This window comes from Pagrus pagrus, assembly GCF_965226575.1.
Source record: "Pagrus pagrus genome assembly, chromosome: 1".
In the NCBI taxonomy this organism is placed as follows: Eukaryota; Metazoa; Chordata; class Actinopteri; order Spariformes; family Sparidae; genus Pagrus; species Pagrus pagrus.
In genome coordinates, this window is record NC_140185.1 from 28,878,978 (window position 1) to 28,896,074 (window position 17,097).

The following is a 17,097-nucleotide window of genomic DNA, read 5'->3' on the forward strand; positions in this document are numbered from 1 at the left end:
TCTGATGAAACTGGTCACTGGTGTCAGACATAATTCGGGGAGGAATATTTCGAAAGAGTAAACAATAGCACCCAACAAAATTAATGTGCAGGGCAGAGAGATGTGACTTCTTTGAGTTAGATATGTAAGCTGTCAGTGCACTGAGACACTGAGCTACTGATTAACTGAACATATTCATGAGAATGGCTTAATGCAGAGTGCTGTTTCAGCAATGAATACAGTATTTTACAACAGCTGTAGTGCTGACAGTCAATTATAGTATATATAATATACAGTGCTGTAAAAAGTACCCAAAGGTCATACTTGAGTAAAAGTAAAGAAATTGTGTTATACTATTACTTTGGTAAAAGTCACCCATATAGATCGCACAAAAGTCTTAAAGTATCTCATATTAAATGTACTCCAAGTAAAAGTTAATTATACATATATTTTCATGCATGTATATACTTTATACTATGGGTCAGCCTGGCTGATTATCGGATCTGATAAGCACCATCTTTCCGATCATCAGAATCAGTGTGGTTTTTATTTGATTGTCGATAAAATAAATTGATTAAAAAATGTGCGACTTTGCCTCTGATGCAGCATGCGATCTGCAAACTAGTAACTAAAGTTTTCAATTAAATGTAGTGAATAAAAAGTACAATGTTTGCCTCCAAAATATGATGGAGCGGATGTATAAAGTAACGGAAAATGGAAATGGTCAAGTGAAGTACAAGTACCTCAAAATTGTACTTTAATATATAGCACATGGTCTCACCTAATACTTATCTGATAATGTGACTGTGTGTGCACTGTATATTATAATGTATCAAACAGCATGTTTGGATGTGAACAGTGTTAACAGGAGGCTCACAAGTTAAAAGGGGCATCGCTTATGAATTTCAGCAGTAAAGGAACCTGTTGCAACATGTGGCTGCAGTGGTGTCTGTCACAAACAGTGTTAACACTGCTTCCACCTGGTGGTCTTACATGAACACACCGTGTCTCTCACTGCTGCCACAGTGACTTCATGTCGAACCACATGAGAAACCACATTATCACTACTGACATTAACCAGAAGGCTGACCTGTGCATGCCCGAATTAAATGCAGCACATTAAAATGTTTGATTTTGAAGATTGTGTACGTGTAAACAGTGCTGCATCCACAATTTTGTCCATCCTCAGCATGTTAAATTTCAGGAAAAATATTAAGCAGGACCTTCACCACTCTCCATTCCATCATACTCCACCTCCATCTCACTCATGAAGAGAACAACATACAGTGTACAATACTTCCTGTAATTGGAGGAGCCACTTTAGCGGTGAGGAGGGCTTTTGGGAGGAGGAGGGATATTTTAATAACTGAGAAGTCTGTGATTGGACGAATGCAGTGGAGCATGAAGGGTGCCCCGGTTTCACCTGTGATTTAATCTGAGCTCCAGAGAAATTTTCTGCTATCGCTGGCTCCTGTGTAGCCGGTGACACGTCCATACTGAACACCTTCCTGCTCACCTGAAGCTTTGGACTGCAGCATGCAACAACCAGGCCGGCTGAGGCTGAAGCCGTGGCTGGAGGAGCAGATTCAGTCTGGGAGGTATCCAGGAGTCAGCTGGCTGGACCAGGTTAGACCCCTCCATCTCACCTTCATCCCATACACACACATGCACACACACACAGCTGGGGGCAAGAAGTTTCACTTTGGGAAGTGCACAAAGAATAAAGCATGACTCATGAAATACTCTTGTGCTCTTATTGCATTTTATTCAACAGTCAGCGCAAATCTTCCAAATCCCGTGGAAACATGCAGCGCGACATGGCTGGAGTATTGACCGAGATGCTACACTCTTCAGGAGCTGGGCCATGCACACTGGTAGGAGCAAAATGTGTTTTTGTTTTTGAGACACTTTGCCTAATACCTTGTGTTACACTGATGCTTTATGGAGTAAAACCACAGCACAAAAAGCTTTGTGATCTCCAGTTAACTGACCCAGAAGAATGGACTTCTGGGGTCAGAGCCACAGCACTGAACTGGGCGGCATGGTTGAAATATCATGATACGATAACATTTATCAGAATGTGCCAGATGTATTCATCAATATTTGTGTATTTAACTGTTTTCCACTGTGATGTGTTCGCACATGTAAAAAGGAAACGTCCACACGCCTCTTACAGTTTTTAATTTCAGTTTTCATGGATAATACGACAACAATAATATTGAACGATCACTCAGCCCAACGGCAAAACTTGTGTCCTAATGAAAGTGACCACAAGTGACTGACCACCTCTTGTCTGTCTGTTAAGAGTCTATGCCTCACTTTCAGATTCTTTTGACTTCTGCATCTGTAGTTCAATTCTGGCCAGCGGTCTGTCAGTAAAGGTTAAAATGCCCTAAAAGAAATTGGCTTCATTCATGAGAAAGTCTTAAATCCACACAATAAACCTTAGACAGTATTATTTCTTGAATTTACATTATTTTAGTTAGAAAACAAAGTTTCTAAATGTGACGTTGAAATGCAGAAGATGTTTTCACTGCATTTTTGGCAAATGATTTCAACTACCCTGATGGGATCTGCCTGCAGACCTGTTTCCTGCTTAGCTGGAGTATTTCCAGTGAACAGCCATCACGGTTCAGTCCACGTTTTTCTAGACTTACCACATTCCCAGCTCAGTGCTAGGCGATGAACGTACACAGCAACCTTTTAACAACAGCAGCATGTGCCACTTATAACATATTAATCATCCTCGGGAGCGGTCACAAACATCATTATCTCACTTCAATCAGGGCAGCTGAACCGAAAGAAACAAACTTGTTAGTGTGCACAAACCGCTCACCTTTAAAAACAAACCAGGTTGGCCCTGTTGTAAGACACAGTAATGTCAAAATCAAGTACAATCAGGTGCAAATTATTTATAGCATTCCTTTCAGTTCATTTAATTGGCATCAGTAAAAAGTCATCTTTATCAGTTACCTGTTAACAGTGGTCAAACAAATAACACTGAGTGATTTGATTTGCTTTTTGTACATTATTTAGTTTCTGGAATCCACAAAATATGAAACATTAAACACTTTATTCTAATTTATTTATTCATTTTAATCAGAAGATCTTCACTGACTGATTTTTCTATGCCTGAACAAACTAAATAAACAAACTCTCTTTGCGTTCCGACTGAATAAACTGAATAAACTAACTGACTTTAAAGGACAACACAATTTCATACTGTTTTACTTTGTTTATATTTGGCGGACCCTGCCACCTTTATAGCTTCAAACAACGTCAAACTTATTTTCTGAGAAGAGCTTGTTTATTTAGTTACGGAAAAAATATAAATATTTATGAGTTTGTATTATTACCTCATTAATATTGTAAATATTATAATTCCATGTTGTGAATTTCTTCTCCAAAACCAAATAACGTAATAATAATTTGATAATCTTCTCTAACCAACACACACACACACACACACACACACACACACACACACACACGTCACACACTCCAGTCTTGGGAAAGTCACGCTTCGTGACTGCATCACATCATGGGAAAGCTGCAGTTCAGATCGTATTGCTGTCAAAGTACAGCAGGATGGCTCCTCAAGAGATCTACAAAGAACATGCAACAGATAACTATATGACAGATGCCTACTGTTTAGCATGGCTACGCTCTAAAACTGAGCTCAGCATTCAAGACAATAATTGGTAACAATTAATTCATTTTTAATAGAACAAACCCAACAGTAAAGTAGAATATAATATATAACTGAACTGTCAATTGAGCAACCCTCAAAAAGATCATATGCTCTTTGACACAAAACTTAAGAAGGGTCTTCACGTCATTAATGAGTGTGGGAGGTGGAAGTTGTGTGCTGTAAGTGATCCATTAGTTTAAAAGCTCCGGTGATTTTATGACTGAGGCCGGCAATTATATTCAGAGGGCTGGCCGAGACCCAACTCACATTAGATATGAGAAAGGACTCTGGATGGAGTCAACTGACAGTACAGTTGATGATGAATGGTCTGACAGCTGGCGATAGATAACGTTCTTTTCAAAGGAGGAAGTACATTTCCAGTTTTAACAGTTTGAGGATGAAAACAAAGAGATACATATTACTGAGTGACAGGGAGAGGTCTGATTTGATTAGATTCCTGTTTTATTGAGCAGTTCTGACTCTTATCAGGTTCCGTGTCTCTTCCAAAGAAGCACACTTGATAACAAAGGTGATCATTTGCATACAGATTATATGACTTAGTCTTTATCGTGTAACTTAAGGCCTTTTTCAACTTCTTTTATAGAAGGGCCAGATTTGGATCGTACATAAATGCAGGAAAAAGTGCACCTTTTCAATCTTAGAAGTAGGTTGTCAGTTTGACTCAAAATTCCCCAGCTTACACAGCCTGGGTTATTTATTTATTTATTTATTTATTTATTTTATTGAAAGAGTATTTCTGTGCTTGGCAGCAGGCATAACTAACGGCTTGGCCACAATGAAGTTGTTAAAGGGCCACATTTAGCCCGTGGGCCGCCAGTTGGAAACTTTTTTCATGTTTATTTTTTAAATGATTCATAACGATCATATTTTGCTGTGGGAGGCTCGCACATCTTGTCCTGTTTTGCAAATTACTACAACAGAGGTGGTGAATACAAAGTTACCACAGTTAGTTTGTTACAGTGGCCAGATTTATGGAAAATATATGCCAGGTTTATATAATAAATATAAATATATATATATATAACAGAAATTTCCTGTAATGCACCCTGAAAATCTTGTTTTTGCTGACCTCCAGTGGTTTAGCTTCTCCCCTCGCTGCAGTGATGTCACAGTGGACCTGTGCATCACTGCAGTGTGGTGAGAAGCTAAACCACCGTTGAGTGCCCTGACAGCTGCAACAAAACCTACTTCTGACCACAGTAACCCACATTCATCAGTGATGCTGTCAGCAGAGCTTGAAACTTTGACTCTTTAAACGTACTATGAATGGGCAAAAATTGTTCAGAATTTTAAGAGTCATTACGTTATTTGAATAAATCTGGGCCTTATCTTAATTATTTTATTTTATGTTTTTTTTATTTATTTATTTATTTTTTTACATATTTTGGTGTGTAAATGACTTATAGGTAAAAAAGTTTGGAATTGGTCCAGAAGATCGACTCAGCCATACCAACAGCTGCAATGTAATCCTTGAGAGCATCTTTACCACCAATGACAAGCTGAGATTTTTATTCAAAGTGTCTGACAACATTATAGAAAGGATCCCCACAGAGATAGACCAGGCTCCTTGGACATAAACAGTTATTTTGCCTTGCAGAACACCAGAATTGCTACTTGTCCACATGCTGCTGCGGTTTGTTTGAGTTATTGTGTGACTTGGGTTAGTCTTGATCTGTACTAATGTGTTAAAACACCAAGGTCAGGTAGTCAGTCTGGCTCGAGCTCTTCGGTTTCAGGTAGAATGAATTTCCAACTAGGCTCAGCGCACTGGGCCCCAAAACTCTGAAGCTTTGTTTGTCTCATTTGTACTAATTCTTTGCGACTATGCATCACTAAAACAATTCATATTGAAAAAATTATTTTCTTTTATTCAAATGACCACATAGCAAATGAGAGGCCAGGTTTTCCAGTATAAAAAAACAGGGACCCAAACTAAAAACTTAAACATACAAATACACCAACACTTGTCTGTCCACTCGTCCACTTCAGGGCGGTACCGTCCAGGCAAAGACAAGCCAGATCCCAAGACATGGAAGGCGAACTTCCGCTGTGCCTTGAATTCTCTGCCTGACATCTGTGAGCTGCAGGAGCACAGCAGGAAGAGAGGCAGCAACGCCTACAGAGTCTACAGGATGATGCCCAGCACACAAACACACAGACGCAGGAGAGGTAAGCGACGCCTTTGTGATGTGTTCATCACTTCAGAGGTGAACATGTCCTGACACGGGCGGACCTCGTGTGACAGCGCTGTCCTGTCCTCTCTCAGGGCTGCGGTTTTTCAGCAGGCCTCGAGACAGACAGACCAGTTTAGGTGATGATGCGTACACCACGCACTCGTGGCAACCCACCACATCCAGACCCATTTCAGACACACCACAGAAGGTGGAGACCCCTGCAGAAGACACATTCGGCAACACTCAAACACACGGTGAGATGCTTGTCGTCAAATCTTTTTTAGTTGTTCCTCTGATTGTTGCCTCTGTATCCTGGTTAGGATGATGGTTATTGTTGTTGTGCAGGGATGTGGGAGGCCAAACCAGAGGACCAGGAGCAGAGTGAGGCTGTGTTTAAGGTATCAGACCTTTAATGTACTGTCCCTGTGACTAAACACAATGAGTTTTGTTCTTTTGACTGCTTAGAGATCAGTTGCACATTCCTGGGATGCACTTTTGGCTCCGTCTGTCTGACTGTGGGTATATTGTCTCCTGTAGTTGATGGACCACTTAAGCAACGCTGACCTCTGGAACCAGACTGGGGAGCAGAGAGGATGGAGAACAGGCACGCTGTGGAACCAATGGCACTGTACGACACTATACATATTATTCTATAGTTTGTGTGTCTGTGTTTATTAGGACTGACTCCTTAAAGGTGAAGATTTCAGCTGAACAAAGGGGCGTACATTTAATGTTTAATCCTCAGTTTTATGATTTCTTTCAATACTGGGTTATTGAGAAAAGTCTGTCAGATTGCATCAGTATCGTGTTATTATTGTATGTTAAAGGTGCAATATGTAATAATTGTGTAAGGCAAATGTTCGCGTGTGTGAATAATCGCATGCTGCGGACAGACAGAAGTTTAGAGGTCCTTTCGTTTTCTGTCAATTCATATTTACATGTGTGTTTTGTGCTCCATGTGTGTTGTTTGCTCCTCAGGTGCCGGTGATGATAACCCGTACTCTCTGCACTCAGACTACAACGATCTGTTTTGTCCAAACTACATCAAGGAGCTCTCTGATTGGTCCACACATCAGCAAACACTGATGTTGTAGCTGTGCACCAACTCCTCATCCTCCTGCTCTGTGCGTTGCCCTTATATTTTCTTTCAGGGTTTTCTTGCAAACCTTCAGCAGTTTTCCCTCCTGCCGTCTATCTGCTGAGCTGACCGCTGAAAAAGAGAAACGGGAGAGGGGGAGCGGACGGAGAATATTGCTCCGTCAGTCAGTCAGTCAGTCAGTCAGTCAGACGGGCGGTCATTGTCTCTGCTGAGCATGCTGATCAAGATGAAGATCCTGTTCCAAGCCAAGCTGTACCTCTGTCATCATCACTTGGGTTCACTGTGGTTCAAGTGGCTCAAACTCACTGAAACGACACAAAGCTCACAGCACAGCTTGCAGAGTAAACAGATCTCATTTCGCTTCAGTGCAGCATCAGTTATTTCTCTGAGTTTTACTGGATGTTTAGGCAACATAAAGTGCAGGACATGTGGCATTGATAGTTTGTAGGTTTATGTTCTTTTGTGAGTGAAATTAAAAACCCCCATGTTCACCACCAAACACAGTAAGCTGACTTAAGTTGCAATATATATATATATATTTCTGTCATGTGTTTGATGCCTATACCTTTTATACCTTTTTTTTTTACCAGCTTTTAAGATTTCATAGAGTGACAAAAAGAAAGTGTGTTTTCAATATTTCAGACAACAAGATGGTGCGGTTTATTTTGAGTGATTTTGTATAACCTGTATTGTGCTTGTTTTGTATTTTTTATAGCTTGCTTGACTACCCAATCAATCTGTCAATCATTTTCCTCATATGTAAGGCACATGTATCAACATACTGTAAAAAATATTATTGTAATTGTCTGTGTGAGAAGACTGACTCCTAGTTCATCTTAATTGATTGAATAAACTTTAATAACACCTGTAACCAGCCGGGGAATAAAGAAGATTCCCACAGTCGTTACACTCAATCCTCCACTGAACTGAGGATTGATGTAAAACATAAGCTGACCTGTAGTGGCCCTTATTTGTTTACTGACTTTAGAACTTGCATTTATTGTCTTAACATGTTAATAAAGATATTTTTAAACCGTGCGTAACACTGTCTAATGTGGTCATTAAAATTGCTCAGGACATCATTGGTACCCATCATCCCAGGGTGCCGATAGACTTACCTGAGCCCAGGACAAATGGACTTCAGAGGACCCCCCAGCATATTGAATTTTAAGGGTAAGAAGACCTTTGGGGGCCTCCGGGACAACTGACCAGATTATTAGTGATATCAGTGAAGTGAGGTGTCGGCCCGCAGGATACTAAAGGACAAAAAGACAAATCCACTGCAGCCACGGCCTGTTCATCCTGCTGCATTCTGGCAAGAGATACACGAGTAACACATGACGAAGTAGCTTCTTTTCCTCATTCTCAACATTCCACCACAGGTAATAGTTGTTTTCCTTTGTGAGGCATAAAGGGACTAAAACTTAATTTTTCGTTGTACAACACTGTTGTAAAATGACAATTAAATGAACCTTTGAACCCTTTGAATGAGAGGTTAATATAAAATGACATTCAATTCAATTTAATACCAGCCATACAACGCTATTCTTACATTAGTGCTGGTCTTTGCAGACTCTTATTGGTATAGGCCTTGACATTTTGACTTGTCATTGCAAGTCACTAGTTGCGGCTCTGCTTGTTTGAAGTGTCATGATGCCATTCCAGTCTGTCAGCATGGCACACCTGAATGTAATGCAGCCTATGATAACATCTGAGCCTTTCCTGACTGGCACGACTACATGTCTAATGGTGACACACACCTGACATTTGATGAAGTTAGTAAAAACGTAACTAAGTGCATTTGCTCAGTAGTGTAGTAGTGTCTCTAATCTGTGCCATCTCACTTGCAGGTCACTCGGCCCAGTGTGCTAAATTCTCACTCTCTCTGCTTTGACCTTCTCCCTGATTTGGTGATGCGATCCTAAGTTTGTCCTTTTGTTGTGTTTGACATTTGACAACACCTGCACACACATCTTTTACTCTTCACTTTGCTGATTTCCACACCCTATGTTGTAAATATTAATTATCTAATTTGGTTTGATTTGGTTCAATAAAGCATTCTTCAAACGTTAACAATGGACTCATCTCCCTTTTTGTTGTGACCTCCTGAGCTGGGTCATGACAGTATAAATACCCAATAGTATATGAAACAGTTAAAAAATAGCTTCACATAGACCAACTAAGATAGAACATTTAAGTATTGCTTAGACATGAATTCATAATCCAAAAATATAACAGAACGCTGACAGGGGCTGGTTTTACTTTGAGACTTAAAAGTATGTACTTTTACTTAGTAACTCATTTGAATAATTCTTCCACTGTTGCACATTGTCAAGATTAGATGAGTGGCTGTTTAGCTTGTGACCCCATACAAAAACAGTGTCTGGTTTGGACCTACATTTCAGATGTCTACGAGTTGTTAGCACTTCCAAACTCCTCACTGTTTCACTTTAACGGTTTCATTTATCTTGTGACCCTTTGGAAGAGCCATTGGACTAAATAACTGAACTGTATCTGAAGTAGATAAAAACAAAAACAACAGCAAAACAGTATTAACAATCTTATTATTTGATTGAAAAATATTAAATCAGTCAAAAGACTGTTGTCGGAGCACAAAAAGGACAATTTTTACCTATGTGGGATTTTGAAAGCTGGACTTTTACTTGTGGTGGACTTTTTTTTAGTTAAGGATTATTTATATTTTTAGCCTTCATTTCTGCTTTCCTCCAGAAAGAGCCCGATATCCCATCCCTCCCTCGCCCCACAGACGTGGGGTTTCGGCCTTAAGTGAAGACATGGAACACACAGTTGGTCAAACATCAACATTAAACATTTATTTCTCATTTTTTATTCTGAAAAATGCAGAAAAAAAAGACAGATGAATTTCCCTTAAAGTGGGAACTACATATCAAGCAGTTCCTGAGGAAAAAACATAACAAAAAAAAACCAAAAAAAAACACTGGACCAACTCTGCCTCTCCAGTTTCGTTATACAGAAAAGTGAGCAAAAATATGTATGACCCTCAATACATATAAACCATGGATCCATTGCTTTTATGTTACATATTTACAATATCATCATAAAATAAGTCCTATGACAGGAATCCCAGAGGGAAACATTTTTTTTTAAGTCACATTCAACCAGTCCACTAGCACAGCCTGCTGGTCACATAATATACTGCAATCCCAGTATGTCTGCACATACTACAGCATTTAGCCCAGAGCTGGAAATAACAAACTAGTCTACACATGTGGATCTCTTTTCACACAGGAATCACTACAGAAACATTGAAAGAGGAACAGAGGAGCTCTGTGACAGACAACATTTTAGCCTGGTGGATCACATGATTGAATCAGTCAGTGAATGTTGGGAAAGTGGCTGTTTTAAGGCTATAAATGATAACACAAATGAGACTATATCCATAATATGTTTCACATCGCCTGGTACATACACCGAATATTTCATTCTTGTATCATAAATAACTTTGACAATAGCACTCGTTAACACCAATTGACACAGACTTTTGCTTGACTTTATAATACAACCACATTCTTTTGTTGGAATAGTAAATCATACGATGTCGATGGAATACAAAAAATAATCATGTAATAAAAGATCCAGGCCTGCTGGTTTGATTGGCACCTTTGACCTTTTGATTTACAATCACTGTTAGTAGCGATGAGCAGCGTGCACATGACCGCTATAGACCTCAAGTAGGAGTGACTATGCATTTACTCATCATACTGCAGCTGCTCTGTCACCAGCTGCAAAGGTATTTTCAATGGAGCCTGGATCAGAAAATTTGGACTACATATGACAATACTGAGGGACGAAAATGTACCAGCCAGTCAATAAAAAAGGGAGAACATTAACTCGGGTCCGATCACTGACGCAACTGATAACAAGCGTGATCAAACAATAAGAGCTACAAGAGAGGGTAAAAAAAAAAGAGCTCTCCTCGAGGAGGCTAAACTTTTGCACAAACAGACAAACTGGGACTTAATTAATCTAACGTCCAAAGTGGGTCGGAGGGGGGTTTAATACCTTTAGTAATTTTGTTTTAAAACACAATAATATTAACAGCAACATGGAAACATCTTTTAACAATGAAGCAACTGAATCACAAACACTGCTACGAAGGTGGGTCACATTAGGTTAAATGCCGCTTAGTATCATCAGTCGTAAAGTTTTTAAAGTTCAGCATTTAAAAACTAGGGATGCACAATATCTGCAAGAAGAAATATCGGCTCAAAATGAACATTTCTGTTGATAAGATGAACAATTGAGTATGTTTTATTTTGTCCAGTGGATTTTATCATTTTGTTCAAAGTAATGTGTTCACCCCACTGCAAGAGAGGAAGTTCTTCGCAGTTACGTGGGAAGATATGTGCATATATCGGACAAAAGGAGCTGGAAAAAATTGGCAAATATCCGATATTGTGCGTCCCTTTTTGAAACTACTGAGACAGGAGGGACAAAATCATCTGCGTGGAAATAATGGCCAAAAAAGACAGCAACAATGATTTTATGTTGAGAAATACTCCAAGAAGTCATGACAAGACAAAGTGTGCAACAGAAACTGTGCTCAGAAAAAAGGAACAGCGATTACAGCTATCAAAAAAAGGATATGATAGGTAAACTACATGTTTAAGAACACTGCCGACTGCAAAAAAAAAAAAAAAAAACCTGACCCACATTCGCAGCAACATTTGCAACAGCCATTTGGTTACTTCCAAGTGTAATTCTTGGTCAACGGTTGGTACACAAGCCATGAAAAGAACAGAAAAACATGAATCTTGACACTACAAAGCTCAGTATTTGCAGCATCAAGCTGCCAGACAACACTAATAAAAACAAATAATGAACATGACTTCAGAAGGCAGATTAGGAAGTTCATAGTTTATTAAAATTCTATATGTTTCAATCTAAATGAGTATAAAAAAAAACAGTTGAAATCAATGCGAAATTCCTAAGCAAGTGTGAGTGTACAACGTATGATCCAGTGTACTCTACTCATTTCAAGTTTATTACAAGACAGCAATCTTCAACCCTGAAAGCAACTCAGACAATCATGAGTATTTCTCAGAATAAAACAATGAACATGTCGCTTTTTGCCTTGCTACCTCTACCTGTCCTTTGATAAACCTCTGAGAATAAAGAAGGAAACTGAACGTTCCAAATCTCCAGCGTGGCCCAGCCACCATGAGGTCCGTTAACAAATCAGATAATAAATACAGGCATCCAAATGGGCTACAACAGCAAATATTTTTGAAACTATTTTTCCTCATGCATACACACAAGCATACGTCTGACTGAGATTATGAGCTTTCTAAACCCTCTTATCTACTCCTAACAGTTACTCTTTACAGTGCAACAGTATGGCAGCAAATGGATAGCAGTGCTTTCATTAAAAAAAAAAAAAAAAAAAAAGGAATGGAAAATAAAAATATATACAACATTATGGAAAAGCAGTAGTTTCATCTTTTGGTCCTGCGTCCATTACAGACAGAACTGCTTTTTTTTTTTGAAAATGCTTCCTCATATCAACAACAGTAGTTTCCACAAGACTGTGAAGGGCTGCAGGGGGGAAAAGTGGAACAAATGTTAGGATCTCAGCTGCCACTGATAGGTGGAGTGTTGGCATAGCCCGTCACACAATTTTAATCAAATTTGAGCCTGTTTAGTCAAAGTATTCAGCCGAAGGGATTCACTTTTTGAGAATGACTGGGCTGACTTTGGCCCATTTTCACCCAAACATGACCTTTTTAACTTTGAAGATCTTTTAAATGCACAAGAAACAATATGAAACACTGACGGAAAGGAAAAAAATAAAACACATAATAGGTCCCTTTTAACAATTAAGTGGTTGCCTGAAGCCACTAGAAAGCCACCGCACGGGCCAAACGGCTGTGTTAAAAATAACAAAACCAAATATAGAAATCAAAACAATACAATTAGAAATTTATTGACAGCTGAGTCGGTGTCATAAGTAAATTGAAAGTGGTTATTGGCACAACAAAGCGAATCAACAGTGATTATAACATGACTTCCTTCATGGCCGGACTTAAGAACTCCCCTAATAAAAGTACACACAGGTGCACAGTACCAATATGTGCTGTGTGGCCTTTTACAGGTTTTACTTCAAAGCCACTCAAGACAAGCCTGCTGTTGTGTGTACACATGATTTGCCATCATATATTGACACTGGCTGGGTGGTAAGTCAGGGACTTTTAGTCATAAACGCTTACAGGGAAGTCTTTGGATTTAAATGCAGTGTTCTTCCTCATCAAGAACAAAAGTGTTGATTTCAATGGCGGTAAAAGAAGAACTATTTCTGTCTTTGTATATGATCCCCTCCCATCCTGCAAGCTGCTTATCTGTGTTCACCACGAATGCTGCACTCTTTGATTACATTTCGCAGGGGAACATTTTTGCATGTTTAGACAGTTTTACATAAAATCTGTAGGTAATCAAATTTCCCCACAGAAACAAACTTGACCTTTAACCAGTCAACAAGTAGCTGTTTGCATAAAACGCATCTAAGCTGGGCTTGTATGGCTTTGGGGGAGTTGAAATTCTGCGGATGAACATCAGTTCCACTAGAAGACGAAAAGTATCTCTCACCTCGTTACAACTGGGAGCCTTCAGACCCTCCGTGCGCGTAGCCCCCTTTAGATTTCATCTGGGCCTGAACAAGGTCCACCTACAAACATCAGGGTGTACATGTTAGCTGACTGTACACTGTTGGTTGAATATTCTGTAAAGAGGACAAAAAAAAACCTACCGATGCCAGTCCCAGACCCATGTCCCCTGAGCCTACATGTGTTGTGTGAACAAAGTTTGTTGGCTCCCCGATCATGGAGCGATCGATTCGTCGCCGCCGTTTCTGAAAATGAGTGACACAAACATAAACTTCATTTCTACACCAAATGATGAAATTCTTTTCACCCTTAATATATTTAAGGCAGTTTTACTAATCAGGTAAACAGCAGCTGAAACAGAGCCTCCTCTTGTCTCTTCTGTCTGACTTCTGAAACTTGCGCTCCACATTCATGAATTGTTTTATCTTATCTGATAGTAGATAAGCTGGCTGGCTACAACTTGGCACAATCCTTGTTTTTGCTGCCGCAATAATACATTTTATTGAAAGTAAGTGTCGTGACAGACACTGGGATGTGGTAAGGTGGAGGCCCTGATACTTTCTATTTAATCTCCAATAAAAAGAGGATGTAATACATACTTTGTCAGGCATGTCACAATCACAGTATTAAAACAATAACAAAAAAAACACATTATGTAACTTTTTTCCCTTAAAAAGCTTCAAAATCCGTGTGATGGTACAGTGTCTTGTAATAGGATGAATGGTGTCTCTGTCTCTGCCACTCCGCCCACCTATCACATGTTTCTACACTATGTAACTTCAGTGAGAGGGTAGGATGACAGCGTTACATACATGTTTACTTCAAGATACGCCTGACAAATTGTCAAAGACGTGAGATTTGTGTTAACGACATAGGCGTGGCAATGAAACTGTACGGGGCGCTAAATCGTATAACATATGTTCTAAAACTGAATTAACACCAACTTCCACTTTAAACAAGGCATCTTGATTAAAGATTTGAGTCGATCAATTTGTCTTCCATGTTAATCTCATACTTACAGGTTGTGGCTGCTCTGCAATGCAGCAGCTGAAGCAAACCCAGAACTCAGTCATTCTGAGGCCGACAAAGAAGCCACAGCAGTTTCCTCTCTCTGTTCAGACGTCTCTCTGCGCCCGTCTTCCTGTTCAGTCTTAGCAGCAGAGCCACAAACACACGCCGGAAACTGATGACAGGCACAAACCACTGGTTTATCCTGGGTTAACAGTTGGCACAAGAACTGTTCATCTAACACAGGGCAGCACACTCCTGTCAACACATAAAAGATGCAGAAAAACATTTTTTTTCGTTGAATACTGATACACCATGGCAAATTGGTTGTTATTGTCAAGCTTATCCATAATGTCTTAACTTTGTTTCTCATGTCAAGAGATCATGGATTTGAGTTAGCGCCTTCTTGAAGTTAAAAGCAGTGTCATGTGGTTAATGCTGGTTGATTTAGTAGCCGGTTTTGTGCCTAGCGTGTCACTGTCATCTGCCAAGAGCCACCGGCAATGAGGTCAAACTAAAAGCCGACATTTGTGTACATATATAGCTCGTCTAATTAAAAATACCTCCATTTCATATTTAATTAACTACACTCATTTACTGTACATACATATCTGACTTTCTCATGCAAAATAATGAATTGTATAATGCGAAAAACTGAAAACTAAAGACTGCTGTACAAATGCTGAACTTTTGTTTATTGGGGAATGTTGTAGGAGTCATAAGTTGAAATGTCAAAATGGAAGAAATAAGGTCAGAGTGCGTCAGTGGGTTTCAAAAAGGGATCCTGAGCATCACCTTCTATAAAACACAGGCTGTCCAAGTCATAGACGTGTAAGCAATCTCTTGTGGTAAAGAACTGAGCATTGTGATTATAACCTTGGGCTTTCCTGGCCACTGATCAGCAGATGTTTCAGTGCTCATCCAGCTGTTATTAACAATGCAGCTCTGATAAGGCATCCTTTTTAATTAATACGTCCCCGGAGCTAAAAAATATCTGAAGGTGTATTCAGTTAATGGGACAGACAAGCAAATGTATTCAAATATATTTGGAGCATCATCTGACAACAAGACTGAAAATACCTATGCTTTCACCACTGAATATTTTAAGCTGCGTGACTGTGACAAACGCTGTATTATATGTGAGAAGGACTTGCTCATAAGGGGAACAGAATCTTCGAATGGAGACTCAAGATGACTTTTATTTTAAAGAAGTGTAACGTCCTGAGGGATTATTTTCATTAAGCACAGATCCGCTGATTACTTTCAGGATTGATTGTTTAGTCTATACACTGTCAAAAAACGTGAAAATGTGACTGTGAAAAATGCTCATCACAATTTTCCCAGCAATAAATGTATACATTTATAAATATTTGACATTTTTGCTTCAAAAATGACTGAAATGATTAATGAATTATCAAAAGAGTTTGCAACTCATATTCCTCTGATCAACTAATAGATTGATGGACTAGACATTGAAGCTCTCCAGATATAATATATGTAGAGGACAGGCTGTGAAGGGAACTTATTGGATTTTAAGGTTATCCCAAACTTAGTTTATCAGGAGCAAAGGCACTGCAGTGCATTTTGACAGAGCCGCAGGATCAGACACCCTGGGATGTACCATGTCAGTGAATAAAGTGGTTTTGCTGTGGATAACTTTACTTGGCAGCATCAGGGGAAAAAAACCAGGATCAGGCTTTTTTTTTCTCCAGTCATTACTGCAGTCAGACAGGACGGTGACAGGAGGATCAAATGATCTGCCAAATGCAAAGAGCTCGCTGACAATGTAGATATCCTAATTGGTGCCCCTGGCTGACATTGAAAGTGTTACATTGCAATCCGTACAGGTGAATCATAACATGAGGTGAGTGAGAGAGGTGCTACATGCTGAGCTTAATGACTCCTGAAATCCTTAAAGGCTTAAGTTACTCTACCTCGGATCACACGAACCTAATCGGTATTTACAAACAAATGAACGTTACGTAACTTCGCACCGATGCGGCAAAGACTCTTCACACGGCGAGTCCGAGCTCAAAATCACAACTAGGCTCAATTCAGTGTAGTTATGGGTGACATCCCAGTGTTTCACAGTTGATTTAACGCGAATTACTTTAGTGGAACGGGGCGGACCAGTGTTAGCATTATCAGCTCCTAGCCGAGTTAGCTCACAAGCTAACGTTCACTAGCTCGCTAATAGCAGCAGGTCCGTGTGTGTGTGTGTTTTTTTTCCTCCCAGTGACAGCTAGCACTAGCTAACCAGGCTAACTGAGCCCGTTTTCGAAAGTGTGACTTCAAAGCTCAACAAAACCGACACGTAATACGAATTAGTATTGTAGTAACTCTTTGCCGGCTATTTAGTGAACATAATTCGAAGAGTTATTATAATTATAAGTGGGAAAACTTACCAGATGGCGGCCGGTTTGCCGGAGTAAAAACCAACGATCGACTGAACGCTAAAGAATGCAAAAAAACCAGGAAGTGAGC

The 17,097-nt window shown here is 39.6% G+C and overlaps 2 protein-coding genes across 2 annotated transcripts; one reads left to right on the top strand and one right to left on the bottom strand.

Moving 5' to 3' along the window:
* Nucleotides 1–1,380: 1,380 nt before the first annotated feature.
* Nucleotides 1,381–6,959, top strand: irf1a (interferon regulatory factor 1a; the record flags this gene model as incomplete). Its single annotated transcript, XM_084373839.1, has 8 exons — nt 1,381–1,387; nt 1,502–1,605; nt 1,754–1,853; nt 5,681–5,860; nt 5,958–6,119; nt 6,211–6,263; nt 6,403–6,493; nt 6,844–6,959. The coding sequence occupies 8 exons, from the start codon at nt 1,381–1,383 to the stop codon at nt 6,957–6,959; spliced, it is 813 nt and encodes a 270-aa protein (XP_084229965.1).
* A 2,817-nt stretch (nt 6,960–9,776) lies between these two features.
* Nucleotides 9,777–17,082, bottom strand: cdc42se2 (CDC42 small effector 2). Its single transcript, XM_084339740.1, has 5 exons — nt 17,019–17,082; nt 14,625–14,871; nt 13,749–13,850; nt 13,589–13,667; nt 9,777–12,541 (listed from the first exon to the last, which is right to left on the bottom strand). The coding sequence occupies exons 2-4, from the start codon at nt 14,676–14,678 to the stop codon at nt 13,593–13,595; spliced, it is 231 nt and encodes a 76-aa protein (XP_084195866.1). The 5' UTR covers nt 14,679–14,871; nt 17,019–17,082; the 3' UTR covers nt 9,777–12,541; nt 13,589–13,592.
* Nucleotides 17,083–17,097: the final 15 nt, after the last annotated feature.

What these genes read in the sequence shown, in the direction of transcription:
- cdc42se2 (XM_084339740.1), bottom strand. Translation starts at nt 14,678, where the DNA reads ATGACTGAGTTCTGGGTTTGCTTCAGCTGCTGCATTGCAGAGCAGCCA. An exon ending in TTGCAGAGCAGCCACAACCT is followed by an intron (nt 13,851 to 14,624) that starts GTAAGTATGAGA and finishes ACTCATTTTCAG; the next exon opens with AAACGGCGGCGACGAATCGA. An exon ending in TGGGTCTGGGACTGGCATCG is followed by an intron (nt 13,668 to 13,748) that starts GTAGGTTTTTTT and finishes TGATGTTTGTAG; the next exon opens with GTGGACCTTGTTCAGGCCCA.